Source organism: Zea mays, chromosome 5 (assembly GCF_902167145.1).
Source record: "Zea mays cultivar B73 chromosome 5, Zm-B73-REFERENCE-NAM-5.0, whole genome shotgun sequence".
Classification (NCBI taxonomy): domain Eukaryota; kingdom Viridiplantae; phylum Streptophyta; class Magnoliopsida; order Poales; family Poaceae; genus Zea; species Zea mays.
In genome coordinates, this window is record NC_050100.1 from 13,597,398 (window position 1) to 13,612,481 (window position 15,084).

The 15,084-nt window shown below is 50.1% G+C and overlaps 2 protein-coding genes and 1 pseudogene across 3 annotated transcripts; 2 read left to right on the forward strand and 1 right to left on the reverse strand.

Moving 5' to 3' along the window:
- Positions 1–2,404: 2,404 nt before the first annotated feature.
- LOC109939428 (uncharacterized) lies at positions 2,405–6,267 on the reverse strand. Its single transcript, XM_020537613.1, has one exon. The coding sequence runs from the start codon at positions 4,735–4,737 to the stop codon at positions 2,824–2,826; it is 1,914 nt and encodes a 637-aa protein (XP_020393202.1). The 5' UTR covers positions 4,738–6,267; the 3' UTR covers positions 2,405–2,823.
- Positions 6,268–6,830: 563 nt separating this feature from the next.
- On the forward strand, positions 6,831–12,163 carry LOC103628016 (uncharacterized). The gene is made up of 6 exons (XM_035958950.1): positions 6,831–7,836; positions 7,932–8,138; positions 8,253–8,322; positions 8,437–8,552; positions 8,693–9,707; positions 11,285–12,163. The coding sequence occupies exons 2-6, from the start codon at positions 7,982–7,984 to the stop codon at positions 11,292–11,294; spliced, it is 1,368 nt and encodes a 455-aa protein (XP_035814843.1). The 5' UTR covers positions 6,831–7,836; positions 7,932–7,981; the 3' UTR covers positions 11,295–12,163.
- An 81-nt stretch (positions 12,164–12,244) lies between these two features.
- Positions 12,245–12,861, forward strand: LOC103625978 (protein UPSTREAM OF FLC pseudogene; annotated as a pseudogene). Its single transcript, NR_164104.1, has 2 exons — positions 12,245–12,388; positions 12,575–12,861. The product of NR_164104.1 is annotated as a protein UPSTREAM OF FLC pseudogene (transcript).
- The last annotated feature ends 2,223 nt before the right edge of the window (positions 12,862–15,084 follow it).

Genomic DNA, 15,084 nt, shown 5'->3' on the forward strand with positions numbered 1-15,084 from the left:
GGTCGACGCCCGACGCGCCCCCCGTTGGGGCGCTAGGGACGTCGATTCGCTCGACAGCCGACGAGGCGCGGCCTCCCGCTTGGCCTTGGTTGCCCCGCCTCCTCCTCCGTTGGCGGGGGAGAGGACGGGGCGAGCTCGAATGTTGTTCTTCCACCACGCGGGGAAGACGTCGTCGATTCCGCCGCCGGCGGGCGGGCTGTCGGCCGCCATTGTCGTTGTCGCGCGGCGGTGGAAGGAGTATCATGTCGTAGCTGCCGTCGAAGGACATGAACTCAAGACTCCCAAAACGGAGCACCGTCCCGGGTTGGAGAGGTTGCTGGAGACTGCCCATCTGGAGCTTGACGGGAAGCTGTTCGTCAACACGCAGCAGGCCCCTACCTGGCGCGCCAACTGTCGGCGTTTCGAGACCGGGGGGTCCCTCGGGCCGACGAGTGAGTGTCGCCGCGTGCCCCAGCCCAGATTGGTCGAGCGTGGGGGCGAGCGCGAAGGGGGGAAAGGAGCGAGGCGGCTGGAGACCGGCGTGAGAGAGGTGGGAATCCCGCGGCCTTCGTGTTCGTCCCGCGCCCAGGTCGGGTGCGCTTGCAGTAGGGGGTTACAAGCGTCCACGCGGGAGAGGGAAGCGAGCGGCCCCAAGAGAGCGCCTGTCTCGTCCTCGTCCCCGCGCGGCCAATCTTCTCTAAGAGGGCCCTGGTCCTTCCTTTTATAGGCGTAAGGAGAGGATCCAGGTGTACAATGGGGGTGTAGCAGAGTGCTACGTGTCTAGCGGGGGAGAGCTAGCGCCCTAAGTACATGCCGATGTGGCAGCCGGAGAGATTTTGGCACCCACCTGGTGTGATGTCGTGGCCGTCGGAGGAGCGACGGAGCCTGGCGGAGGGACAGCTGTCGGAGCGGTTGAGTCCTTGCTGACGTCCTCCTGCTTCCGTAAGAGAGCTGAGAGTCGTCGTCGTCACAGAGCATGCGGGGCGCCATCATTGCCTATCTGGCGGAGCTAGCCAGATGGGACACCGGTCTTGTTCTCTGTGGCCCGAGTCAGCTCGGGGTAGGGTGATGATGGCGCTTCCTGTTGACGTGGCTGGCCTGCGCCCTAGGTTGGGCGACGTGGAGGCTCCTCCGAAGCCGAGGTCAAGTCTGTCTTCCATGGCCGAGGCTAAGTCCGAGCCCCTGGGTCGGGCGAGGCGGAGGTCGTTCGGCAGAGGCCAGGGCGGAGTCCGAGCCCTGGGGTCGGGCGAAGCGGAGTTCGTCGTCTTCTGGGCTGAGCTCGAGTCCGAGCCCTAGGGTCGGGCGAAGCGGAGTTCGTCGTCTTCCGGGACTTAGCCCGAGGCCGAGCCCTGGGTCGGGCGGAGCGGAGTTTGCCGTCTTCCGGGACTTAGCCCGAGTCCGAGCCCTGGGTCGGGCGGAGCGGAGTTCGCCGTCTTCCGGGACTTAGCCCGAGTCCGAGCCCTGGGTCGGGCGGAGCTTCCTATGGTGCCTTTGGCAGGGCCTGACTGCCTGTCAGTCTCACTCTGTCAAGTGGCACTGCGGTCGGAGTGGCGCAGGCGGCGCTGTCCTTCTGTCAGGCCGGTCAGTGGAGCGGTGAAGTGACGGCGGTCACTTCGGCTCTGCCGGGGGGCGCGCGTCAGGACAAAGGTGTCAGGTCACCTTTGCATTAAATGCTCCTGCGACTTGGTCGGTCGGTGCGGCGATTTAGTCAGGGTTGCTTCTTAGCGAAGGCAGGGCCTCGGGCGAGCCGGAAATATGTCCGCCGTTGGAGGGGGGCCTCGGGCGAGACGGAAATCCTCCGGGGTCGGCTGCCTTGTCCGAGGCTAGGCTCGGGCGAGGCGTGATCGAGTCGCTCGAATGGACTGATCCCTGACTTAATCGCACCCATCAAGCCTTAGCAGCTTTATGCTGATGGGGTTACCAGCTGAGAATTAGGAGTCTTGAGGGTACCCCTAATTATGGTCCCCGACACATATACTGGTTTAATGAATCTCCGCGGAGGATTGATGATGAGAAATGCTTCTTCATCCCTGTTTACCCATCGGAAAAATAATTCCCCCCATTTACATTCTCGTGGCGAAAGAAACTTCCCCATCCCCGCTCCCTAATGGATATTTTGGCAACTCTCTATTTTTTAAAGAAAATTAGTTTATTTTTATTAAGAAAATAGAAAAAAGTGTTTCCAAACTAGATATAACAGAGTAATTTCCGGCTGGAAACGGAGATCAGGCTCATTACCATCTCTAACAACAACCAACCAGTCAGTCGACGTATCCACACCACGGTTTACAAAACCGGTGGGGAGGTAAAAACCGCCCCCCACCGGTAACGGTTTACCGCCGGTAAACCGGTAGAAACCGGTAAAAACCGACCGGTTTGACCAAACCAAATCAGTTTGAATTTGAATTGGTTTATCGGCGAAAAACCGGCGAAAAACCGGTAGAAACCGGCGGTTAATCGTGAAATAAACTGGTTTTTACCGTTTTTAGCAGAAAAAATGAAAATTTTGGCAGGGTTTATTTGTAGTTTGCTCAATTCACATTGTACAGTAAATATTAATTGATCCACACAACATGAGTTCATCAAAATAACATACAACATACATATGCAACCACAAACTCTAGTTCTCATGCAATAAACATCCAGCGAACTTCGCAATACTCAAATACAAGTTCTTTTACACCTCTCCAACGAGGCAACGACACATAGGTCGACTTATTTCACAATACTCACATGTTCAGCTCGAGTCATAGTGATAGTACTCAGGCATGTTGGAAGGGTCGTGATATTGATCCAATCCGTCATACTGATAGTGATAGGCCTATACAAAAGATATGAGATACATTAGTGAGGAAACAAGAACGACAAATAAATACTTATCCACAAAGCAAAAGAACATACCGGTGCAGCAGGAACTTGTCCATACCCATATTGTGGTCCTGGTGGATACATATTTGATAAATTTGAATATGGTGGTGGTGGAGGTCCATAGTTTCCATACCCATACATGATCGATGGTGGTGCTTCGCCTGATGGTGGAGGGGGTCCATAGGTTCCTTGACTCGGTTGCCATTGCCATGCATAAGGGTTATAGCCTGGGTCTTGTCCAGTCGGATAGTTAGAAGAACCAGAGCTACTTGAGCTACGGATTCCATCTTGGACAGGAAATGAAACCGAACGACGTCGACCACTTATTGTCTCCCGCTGTGAATGAGGTGCATCATGGTAAGAATCTTGTGTGGAATGGGTGAACCGACTTCCTCCAGTGGACCTCCAATCTCCTGCACCACTCCCTCCCATACCACTCCCTCCTGCACCACTCCCTCCACCATATAATCCAGCATCACCATGGCTGCCATCATCACCAGCACTAGGGTCGGTTGTGTTATCATCACTGTCTTCATCCTCGTCTTCCTCTTCGATTTGATCGGTGATTTTGACCCTTTTTCCTTTCCTATCTGATGGACCAAGTCTTGTCTTCCGCTTACCAAGGTGGGTGTCACCAATTGTTTCATCGGCCCATTCTTGCACTTCCTCTGTGCCTCCTTGTTCACGTACAAGCGATGTAAAAAGCATGCTAGGAAGAGGAGTGTCACTGATAGGTGAGTCTTCATCCAATGTTGGAGGTGCATTGGATCTTCCTCTTTCCATCCAATCTCTAATGGCTTCATTATGCCTATGTAATGATAGATCCATGAAGGCCAAGGCAGGATCAAACTCACTAGGCTCTGGTGTACCAGTTGCTCGTTGGATGCGAAGACGAAGGTTGTAGTTAACAAACACAAGCTCATGCAATTTCAAGTAGCCGAGTTTGTTGCGGAGCTTTGTGTGGATGAATGCGAAAGTACTCCAGTTGCGCTCACACCCACTCGACGAGACACACTGTGATAGCAGCCGCTTAGCAACACGTTGAAGTGTTGGCGTATCTGATCCAAACATGGACCACCAACTTGAAGGAGAAGTCCCGCGGTCAACGGCCATTCTCCTTGCAAGATCACTCGAGAAGTCTCCAATCTTCCTCTTGAAGAAGTCATACTCTTGGAGTGCCATTGCAGCAGTATTTGAATCAAACATCCTTTCAACACCCTTACGAAGATCTGTCATGAGATTGCTCGTCGTCCCCATGACATAGTTCACATATGGATGCAAGGCACAAGCTGGTTGCACATATGTGTCTGTCATGACAGTGTTCATTCTAGCATCAATCACATCCATGATCATTTTGTAGCGGGCGCTGTCATTTTCAAACTTACTTTGATATGTGTGTTTGGTGTTTGTGTATTGCATGAGCACCTCACCAAGTGTTGGACTTTTCTCCTGATCAGCAAATCTTAGGAACACGTACAGAGGTTCAACTTCATCTAAAACATATTGCATGTTCTCCCACCATTCAACATTGGTGATGTTGTCGAAAGCATATCTTCCCATTTCAGTTAGGAAGTAACGTGAGTGCCTGAATTCTGGTGACATAAACCATACCATGAACTTATCCTTCCTTCTCATGAAACTTTCCAAGAACATGTAGTTAGTGCCAAATCTGGTAGCATTCCATTTCACTAACTCACCTCCGATGGCTTTCTTCATCATACTGTGTAAACTTGATGAGTTGTACATCCAACTACAGATCCTTTGTGCGCTTTGAATCATCGCTTCATGATGTGCCCACTTCCCAATGTCCTTTAGCATCAGATTAATGGTATGTGCTAAACATGGCTGCCATACTATATGCTTGTACTCTATGGCTTCTCTGCTCAGCATCTTACAAGCCTTCTTAAAGTTGGAACCATTATCTGTTACAATTTGGACAACATTCTCTGGTTCAATAATCTTCAAGACATTTTTGATCTCCTGCTACATCAACATATGTATGAGTGGCCAGTAAAAAAAGGGTGAAGCAACTATGAGTATGTACAACATACGTACCTGCATTATGAATTTATGGTCCTGGACCTCTCCAGTTGCATCAACAGTCTTTAAAAAATACATCATCCCATTGCAATACACCAAAAAGTTAATGATGCTCTTTTGTGTAGGACCAGTCCATGAATCACACATTAGAGTCGCACCAAACTCATTCCACTCAATCTTCCATTTGTCAATCTCCTTCTGAAACTCCTTAACATTTTCATCAAGATACTTGCCATCAATCTCTCGACCAGTTGGTAATTTGACCCCCACACCTGCATTTAAGGCAACAAGATTATGTCAACAACATAGATCCAATACAACAAAATATATTGTGTTATTTGTTACCTTGTTTTTGGGACTCCATAATTGCGGCCCTAAAATATGGGTTATCGACCTTTCGACCCGGGATGCCAATGGCATGACAAGCCTTTGCCCAAGCCCTACCAAGAATCTCTTTCGAGCTCCTTCCCTTACTTGTCCAGGGACCAGTATCTATCCTCTGTTGCCTTAGTCCAGAGGCTTGAGCAAGATTGTAGTCTCTAACACGTTCAGGTACCCTCTGGCTGGAGGATCCACCACCCCTATCATACCTTGCACCAGCCCTCTGACTAAATTCGTGCTCCACACGTGACTGATGCAGAGCCGCTTTAAGTTCATCCTCATACTCATCGTCCCCAAAATGGGTTCGTGCTGCCTCATCTGCCCTCAGCTGCTGCCTGAACCTAGAACTCTTTTTTTCCTTTGTCTTATCTATGTCAAGCTGGAAGTATGCCTTTATGTCTGGAGGAACAGAGGGACATTTTTTGACATTCTTCCCTCTATGCGCGAGATGCTCCTTCAATCGGGTACCACCCCCTCCGCTCTTTGTTTCTCTACAATACTTGCATTTGAAACCTGCGCCAACCTTCTCTCCGTGCAACCAGACTCTATCTCTATCTCTTTCTCTATCTCTATCTTCATCCGACATGTCTCCTACAGATGTGGCAAAAATATCATATAACTTGAAACAATAACTAAACCATAATTAATACATAAACCATAAGCCAACACATCTATAATAACAATACCAAATCATATTTACATTAGTAGTAAATAATATTATGAGTTACATATACTATAACTAAAACAGAGCTAGGCACTAAATATCTAAAGCAGAGTTACATATACTATAACTAAAAAATCCATGAACGGAATCTAACAATAACTATGTTATTAACTAAGTTATTAACGCAAATATGAATGAAATCTGAAAACCTAAACATTTAAAATCCAAATCTAGGCACTAAATATCTAAATCTTGGTACCACAACCGGTTTACCGGTGGTAAAACACGATTTACCTCTCCCCGTGGGCGGTTTACCGCCGGTTTTGCGACGAAACCCGTCGGCGAGGGGATCTGCGGCGACGATGGGGGGTAGCGGCGAAGCGGGCGGTAAACCGCTGGTAAACCGCTCCTGGCCGGCGGTTAACCGCGCTTAGCCGCCGGTAAAAGCCGCAGCGGCGGCGATTTTTGCGTGTGCGGCGGCGTCGGTGTGTGGCTGAGAGCGTAAGTGAATGGGGAAAGTGAGGGAGCTGGGGAGGACGCGGAGGAGATGAGTTTTTAGATTTTTTTTGTTAACGGGTTAACGGGTCCATAACGGGTCCATATATGTTTCTATTTTTTTTGTTGGCTAAACTGATTTGAATTTAAATATCTTTTATACCAAATTACTCAGAAAAGCATGTAGTTTTTTATCATATATTTTTTTATAAATTTTTTCAAATTTTTTAAATTTGGACTGAATTCAAAAAAAAACCGCTGGAAAACCGTTACCGCCCCCTGGCGGTTTCGGTTTACCGAGCGGTTTACCGCCGAAAACCGTCGGTTTTGTAATCCTTGATCCACACGCAAAAGAAAAGGAGAGAGAGAAACACCCGAGGGGCCAAGGCCAACCGCGCGGGGTGGCCCATGAACCCGGCCGGTGTCTGCACTTTGCAAGCCGTGGTCTCGAGCCCCGTCCTGGATGCCTTGCCCTCTGATCACCGCCGAGCCGTCTCCGATCTCCACTAATCAATGCCACCGGCTCCGCCTCGTACACCTCCCTCCTCCCCTGATCAAAACCGCCCGGCGCCACCGCCGTCCACTCCGCTTTTCTCTTCCCACCGCCTGCTTCGGCAGTCGTCACTCCCCCGTCCCAGCAGTACCGGCTGCTTATTCACCTGTCCGACACTCCGACCTGCGCCACGCCACCCTGCCGTTTGAGGTTTGACCTTGAGCCCCTGCCTGCTCCGTGCTCCCACTAGTCCCACACCCCCTTTCCCTTTTCCCCGCCATTAACCTGACGCTTCACCAGGCGCAGCTGCGGCCGCAGTCGAGAGGACGGCGGCGAATCCCTCCCGCATCGGGCTCGGCCCTGGGCCGCACTCGGAAGAAGGAAAAAAAAAACCCATTCCCTCGAATCCCTTCCCTGCTTCTGCTCGCCTGAAAAAAGCTCTCGTTTTGCAGGCCCGTGCCCGCCATTACGCGCCCCCGATTCAATGCCGTCTTGAGCTCGTCTCGTCGCACATAACAGTATCACGTCCTCCCCGCCCCGCTGCTTGCTCCCTCTCGTGCTCCTCCCACGCACGGCACGCAGCACGCTCTCATCCTCCTCCTCACGCCTCCCGCCCCACCCTCACAGGCCGGAAAGCTCCAACCGAGAGGCCTCTGTTTGTATGTAGGACACCCAGAGCGCGTCAAGAAAATATACGAGAGGGAAGGTTGGGAGCAGTTCCCCTGTGTCCCGTCCCCTCATGTGCCTATACCTGCCTGCCGATTCTATCTTGGCCGACCACTCCCTTGTCGTCCCAATTCAATTCTGATTGCCGGCGCGCGAGTGGTGTGGTGTGTCGTCTTCGTGCGCGTGGGAATGCAGGTTTTGGAGGCACCAGCCCACTAATCGCGACGCTCCACGGGACTTGCAGCTCGAGGTACCCTCACTTCGCTTCGCTGCAGTGGTCTCAGTCTCAGTTTCTGTTTTGTTTATTATTTAATTACCCTTCTCCTGCATCCGACGCGACTTCAGTTTCTTTCGAAGAGGAGCGTGAAACTGACGGGAGCTGGGCGTGGGCGAGAATGGAGAGCCGAGGACGGCGGCTGCGGAGCCCCGAGCGCCAGAGGCCGGCGTCGCGGAAGGTGCCGGTGGTGTACTACCTCACCCGGAGCCGCCACCTCGAGCACCCGCACTTCGTCGAGGTGCCGCTGGCCTCGCCGGAGCGGCTCTATCTCAGAGGTAAGCGGATGCGACGCGACCTCGCCGGAGCACCTCCAGCTTCTCTACCAGTAGTGCTTGTTTAACGACGACGGGTTTTTTTCCCTGATGGGGCGGCGGCCGGCGGGTTTCCAGATGTCATCAACCACCTCAACGTGGTGCGCGGCAAGGGCATGGCGGCGATGTACTCGTGGTCCTGCAAGAGGTAATGCACAGCGTTGCTCGGTTTCCGTGGCAGTTTTCTTGAGGTGATTTTTATTGGCGAACTTTTTGGGTGGTTGTTTGTTCCCGTGTTGATCGGCCGGTCGAAGGGTTGCAGGAGCTACAAGAACGGGTTCGTGTGGCACGACCTCGCGGAGGATGACCTCGTCGTCCCGGCAACCGACGGCGAGTACGTGCTCAAGGGCTCCGAGCTCGTCGACCAGTCCTCTTCAGGTGAGCCTTTTCTTCTTCTAAATTCGCAAGTTTTTTTTTAAAAAATGAACTTGGAATAGAAAACTCCAGTGCTCACAATGCCTGCCCTCAGTTCGTGACAGCGTCGGTTGCTCGCTGATCAGTGTTTTCTGGCCGTTCAGGTCCGTTTTACCCTGTCACTGTCAGTAACGGCAGCCAGAAGCAACAGAGCAGGCCGAAAGAGGGCGCACGGCAGGCATTGCCAAGAGACCATTCCCACCCGTCCTGCCCTCCCAGTAGCGTGACAGTTAGAGAAGCCAAGGCCCGGCGGTCACCTTGTGTGCCTCCACAAGACGAGGACGACGACACCACCTCTCCGCGCCGGGATCGCTCCTTGGAGACCATGCCGCAGCAGGAGCTGGAGCCCCAGCAGAGGAACGAGAGGGCTCAGCCGCCAGCCAGCGGGTCTGCGAGCCCAGTGGAGTTCAGAGTTCACAAGCAGCACGCCGGTTGCATGGACGCTGCGACTCAAACCGATGATCTTGGTCGCAGAACACCCGAGCTGCGCAAGAAGAGTCTGAGGAGCACAGACCATGACGCCGTCGTTCGTGAAGTCACAGAGTGCTGGCAGAGGCAGAGCCATCCTTGCAGGTCAGCAGACCTCCCAGGGGTGTCCAGGGAAGAACTCCTGCACCAGTCTACTACTCCACCGAGCACACCGTCGACCCGTGGCAAGTCCGCGAGCTTAGAGTCGCTGATACGAGCGGACAACGCGACGAGCAGCTTCAGGATCCTTGAGGAGGAGGAGGAAGAGGAGGAGGAGGAGGAGGAGGAGGAGGAGGAGGATATCGTCGTGCTCAGTGCCTGCCCGAAGCTGAAGCCGGCGAACGTGCTGGTGCAGCTCATCAGTTGCGGCTCGCTTTCGGTGAAAGGCCACGAAGACGCCGCCGGACCTGTTCGGGCATACAAGCCTAGGCTCCCAAGCATGAAGCTCCCCTCCCCGTTTGTTTCTCGCGCCATGGCGATGGGCGAGCTTGACTACCTGTCAGAGAACCCCAGCAGGTTGGTGGGAGTGAGGATGGAGGAGAAGGAATACTTCAGTGGGAGCCTTGTTGAGACGAAGACGCAACGAGATGGTACGGCTGAGAGGTACTCGGCGCTCAAACGGTCTTCTTCCTACAATGCAGAAAGAGAAAGGTATGCCTCTGCGCTCTGCTGTTAATTGTTATTATCTTAATCTTGTGCTTAAATAACTTAACATTTGTTATTGGTTGCATATTTTCAGTAGTATGTTTTACTATTTGGTTGGGTTGGTTTAGGCTGGGATCAGGGAGTTAAGAGTTGGGGGAAGAGCCACGTACGTACTGGAGAGTATTTATGAACGCAGAGGACCATTGCTCTTGCTGTTGCCTAACGCTAACAGCCAGGTTGATACCAGAAACGCTGTACGGGGTGTCATATAATGCCAGCACGCAGCTGGCATGTTCTATCTATCAAACAAAATACTAGCAAAGTACGGGGATCTACCTACTTGGAGGGTTGATTTGGTGACAATGGTATCACGGAGGGATTGGAGGGGATTGAGAGGGAAATAAACTAATTTCCCTCATCAATCCCCTCCAATCTCCCCGTGATCCCTGACCACCAAACTAGCCCGGAGAGAATTTGAGGTCTGTCTGCAGGATCCCAAATTGGTAGCGAGAGAGTTGAGTTGTGAATGAGGTGTGGAACTACTAAGTTGTATGCATCAATTAAAACCTAAAAGTTTGAGTTGATGGAAAGACGTAGATAATTTACTTATATTATATTTCAATACTCTCTCTCACGTCGAGCCTCTCTTCGATCTTAGACGGGGATTTGAAGTAGTGACCTCTAGCATATTAAATTGCATGCACTAACTAGTACAACCTTACAATTTAGGCTGATGGAAAGAGATGAATAATTCACTTATATTATATTCCAACAGTAACAAAATGACAAAACAAACTCTCTGTTTTGGCCGTTTCATAGTTTACTTTCTTGGAATCGTATTTGATATCGGTAAGGCCCCGTTTGTTTCGTTGGAATCGAATTCTATTTTAATAATTATAATTTATACAAAACTAATTAAGTTCGTATATTTATATATGTAATATATTTGTATATTATCCTAAATCATATGAGAGAAATATTTATATATTATATTTATGTTATAACGAAGCAAGTAGAAGAGTGTGTTATAAGAGTGTGTTATAAGTTATACATCGGAAAAATACCATGTAAATCTATAGAATCAATTTTTATCTCTCACCCCATGAATTTGAGATACGCTTATATGATAACTTTGGAAAGTGATGGAATGTCACATTCTAAAAAAATAGCATATTCCATTAGTAAGATTCCAAATTCTCAAAATGAAAGGAAACAAACGGGACCTAACGGGGCGTTTGGATCTCTTCATTTTAGAGGAATTGGAATTCACTCAATAAAATAACTTATTTAGTTTGGAATTTGACATTCCACCACTTTCCAAAATTCAGATATAAGTCTATCTCAAATTCATGGGGTGGAGGGTGGAAATGATTTTATGCATTAGTAGAATTTGTTTCTACTCTGTAACTTACATGACATTCTTTGTCTCACTCATCTATAGTAAAAATATAGCACATAAATATTTACCATATCTTGCTAATAATAATATATAAATATATTTTACATAAAACAAAATTAGCTTATATGCCTAAATTATTATTATTAGAATGAAATTCAGTTCTAATTATCTTTTTTTTTGAAAGGGAGAGGTAAAAGACTTGTCGCTCCAATATATTAGAAGGAGTAGAACTAACAGGAAATTACAAGAAACCAAAACGACTTACAAGACTAGAAGCAAACTCCTGAACAATTCAGTTCTAATTATCAAAACGGCCCGTAAGAGTATTCTAAGACTGAGGCCATGGCTGGCTGGTCACGGCAAACTGGATGAGTTAAAAGATGTCACCGGCGAAAATACACATCGGAGGGTGGATTTCTCTGTCGCCTCGCTGCAGTCACCCATCCACTTCTGAAGTTCATTCAGTCATCCTCACAGCACGAGCCGCGCTTGTCAGATGTACAGGACAGGACAGGAGCACGTTGCTGGCTGCCAGGCAAGATTCTCCTGTTGCTCTACCGAGACACAGAAGCGACCCCTGTTGGTTCATCCTCATGAACAGTCAGCTGTATCCATTCCATCCAAGCTGTCATTCTGTTTCTACTGGCGGGACCATTTAAAAAAAACACTGCCTGCCTGCTAAAAAAAGGCAGCGGGTTCCGTTCCACTCACCTGCTGCATTGCTACTGGATCATGGTTTTGCACTTTTGCTTGTTATGGAACTTAATAAACGTGATCTAATCTGCAGGGCCAGCGACGCTCTGGATTGCACAAGACGTGAAGAGGGTGAAACAGACGACAGATCGTCGTCGCGCGCGAGGTGCCTCCCGCGGACGCCGATGATCCTGGCATCCTTCCTGCACCCGAGGGGCGACCCGCTCAAGTCTCCCGTATCGGACTGCCGCCGGAACTCCTCGGCCCGCCGGCAGGACTGCGACGCGGCCTCCGGCGACGGCGGGAGCAGGAGGTTCGCCGCCGACGCCTCTGTCGTCGCGTCCGCGGTGGCTGCAGGGACGGAGGAATCCTTCAGAGCTAATTTGGTGACAAGGGGATCCCGAGAGGATCGGAGGGGATTGAGGGGGAAATGAACTAATTTCCCCCTCAATCCCCTCCGATCCTCCCGGGATCCCGGATCACCAAATCAACCCTCAGGAAGGAGGAGAGGCTCGTCAGGGTCGAGGAAAGTTAAGTGCCGCCCGCCCGTGGCCTTTCTTTACCTCAAACGTACTGTGAACTCTGTCAGTGCTCGGTATGTGCACTCGATCGATGCTTTCTTTCTTTCTTTTTTTTTTTTTGCCCCATCGTCGTTGTCGTCGTCTTGGCGCAGTGGACTAAGCCAGGCGGCGGTCTCGTCCGATCCTTCTCGTATTGAGGGCTGTGCTCTGAACCCTTGGTGTTCTCGTATTGAGGGCTGTGCTCTGAACCCTTGGTGCAGGCTGTCGTCCGGAGCCCGCGTCGTGATCCACTGCACCATCGCTTGCAACGACAGCGACGAAGGCTCTGAACGCTCAGGGTCAGGGGAGTCACGATGGCTGCAGGGAGATCATGCTGCTGCTTTGGAAAATTAGTGAGAGTTTACATTGCTTGAAACGTGTATTCAGCTAGATGATCCTTTTCACTTTCTTAATTTCTTTCCTTAGAAATTTTATTTAGGTCCCCTTATCATTGTATCAGCTATGCGTTTCGCCAAAAAAAAAAGATGTGTCGTTTATATACTGTCTCCGCCGTGGTTTCATAAAATTTACTTGTATTGGTCAACGATACAAGTGCGGTGAGTTGGCAATTATTATTCGATAAAAAAACTGATAAAATTTACTGCAACAGTCACGCGAGAGCGCATGGTCTGGTTCGAGTGCACAACCTCACTCTTACCCCTACCACGTTAGCTCTCGACTTCACTCACCCCTAATATTCCAGTGCACAAGCTTCTATAGCCATATCAGTTTTTTTATTTCAGAACTAAGTAATTCACGCGATTTATTCAACGTTCAGAAATCACACAACATAATTTTTTATTGAATTAAAAACTACAAAGTGCATGATAATTAAATTAAAATTACATGATAATTAAAAAGTACATAAATCTAATCGAACTGCTCGATCTAATCATCATCTTCATGAGAAATTTGTGATGTATCATAGAGAAATTGGAGATGAAATTTGTGATTTTTTTTGCATTTCTTTGAATGTTAAAAATAGTGAGTTGCAACGGCTAGCACATGTGGACCAATCAAAAGTTTGTTGCCCACAACAAATATACTTTGCCAAGTGTCAAGAAAAGACGCTCGACAAAATATAGGTTTGACGAGTGTTTGCTAGGTGACAATCAAATAAATTATCTTGTCGAGTGTCAACGTCTGACACTCGCGAAGCTAACAGCTATCAACTATGGACGACTCTTTGTCGAGGGTTTGGCACTCGGCAATGCCTACTTTGCCGAGTGTTTCACTTTCGGTAAATAATGTCTGTGCCAAGAGTCATATTTCGTTAAGATTGGCACTCGGCAAAGTGCCGGACATTCAGCAAAGAGTCGGATTCCGATATTGAAACTCGTGGGATCATTATAAAAAAGACGCAATTGTAAGAAAGTAATCGAAAGAAGCTTGGGATGATTGATCAACAATTTTAATGACGTGTTTTCCAAATACGACAAACAACCAATCGCTCCAATTCCCCAACCAAATTTTGGACGAAGAAATAGAGGTGTTACTAACATCACAGAGATTGAAGAGTTTTACAGATTATACATGTAGTCAATGGTGATAAAAACTCAACGAGATCACCAAGATCTAAGCCCTGATCTTGTCACGTCTCACTCCAACTCCCACATCACGCTCTTCTGCTCTCCACGACCGCATCGACGTCTCTGCTCACCGCCTTCTCCCTCGCGGTTGCTGCTTCAGTGGAAACCGCCGCCACCCGCTCTGCCACCGTCGTCGCGGACACCGACGTTGTGGCTACATGTAGGGTAGCACTGCGTACGTCGGACGTGCGGACGTGTACCGGTCACGGCGATGGCAGGAGCAGCAGCAGTGCTGGTGGCGTTGGTGGTGGAAGGAGGGGCTGCATGTGGACACCTCCCGCGAGCTCCTGCGCGCTGTGGACGTGCCGCGTCGGCCGGTGTTGCTGCTGCGCTCGCGCGGCGATTGCCTGCTCGCTCTGTACGCGTCGCATCGACGGCGCAAGGGGTGGGACTGTGGGAGTCCGACCGTCGTCGCTCTATTTGAGCCGGCGGAGGTGGTGACGAAGACCCGGAACCTCGCGGCTGGCCGCGTGGCGCGCAGGCTGTCGTACTCGTCGCGCATGAGCCCGATCTCCTGGTCGCTGGTGACTGACACGATGACGTCTTCGAGGGTTGAGGCCCTCGTCCGCGAGGCGGGGCCTGATGGCGCGCACCTCCTCCACCGAGCCGCCGGCCATCTCCGTCAGCCGCACCCCCAGGTCTCGAAAGGACACCGCGCGCGGCACGACGAGGACGCGCGTCTCGCCGTCGGGGCCGCAGGGTTCGTAGCGGCCGCCGTGGCTGCACTGCAGCTTCATGTCATCATGTGCGTGTCATCGCCACGGTGGGAAGAAGCTGCTTCTGGCGCCATGGGGGATCAAGTTGGAACGGATAGAGTGGTGCCCTGGTGTGGGATCGGAGGGGTCGATGATCAGATATTGGTTTGGCAGAAATAAAGCTATGGCGGTTGGCGAGGAGAGTTTGGTTCGTGGCTATATATGTCATACTTTGCCTAAGGTTAATCGTTCGAACTAACCTTAGAGCCCTTTGGCAGGACTTTGGCTTCTCCAAAAACGGCTTTGGCTCTGGCTCACGAGGTGAAGCCACTTCTTTAGATGAGCCAAAGCCATTCTGAAAAATCATTTGGCAAAACGGCTTATAGGTTGTTTTTCAGAAAGACCCTTGTATAGTTTACTTTTTATAGATATTTTTATATGTATAGC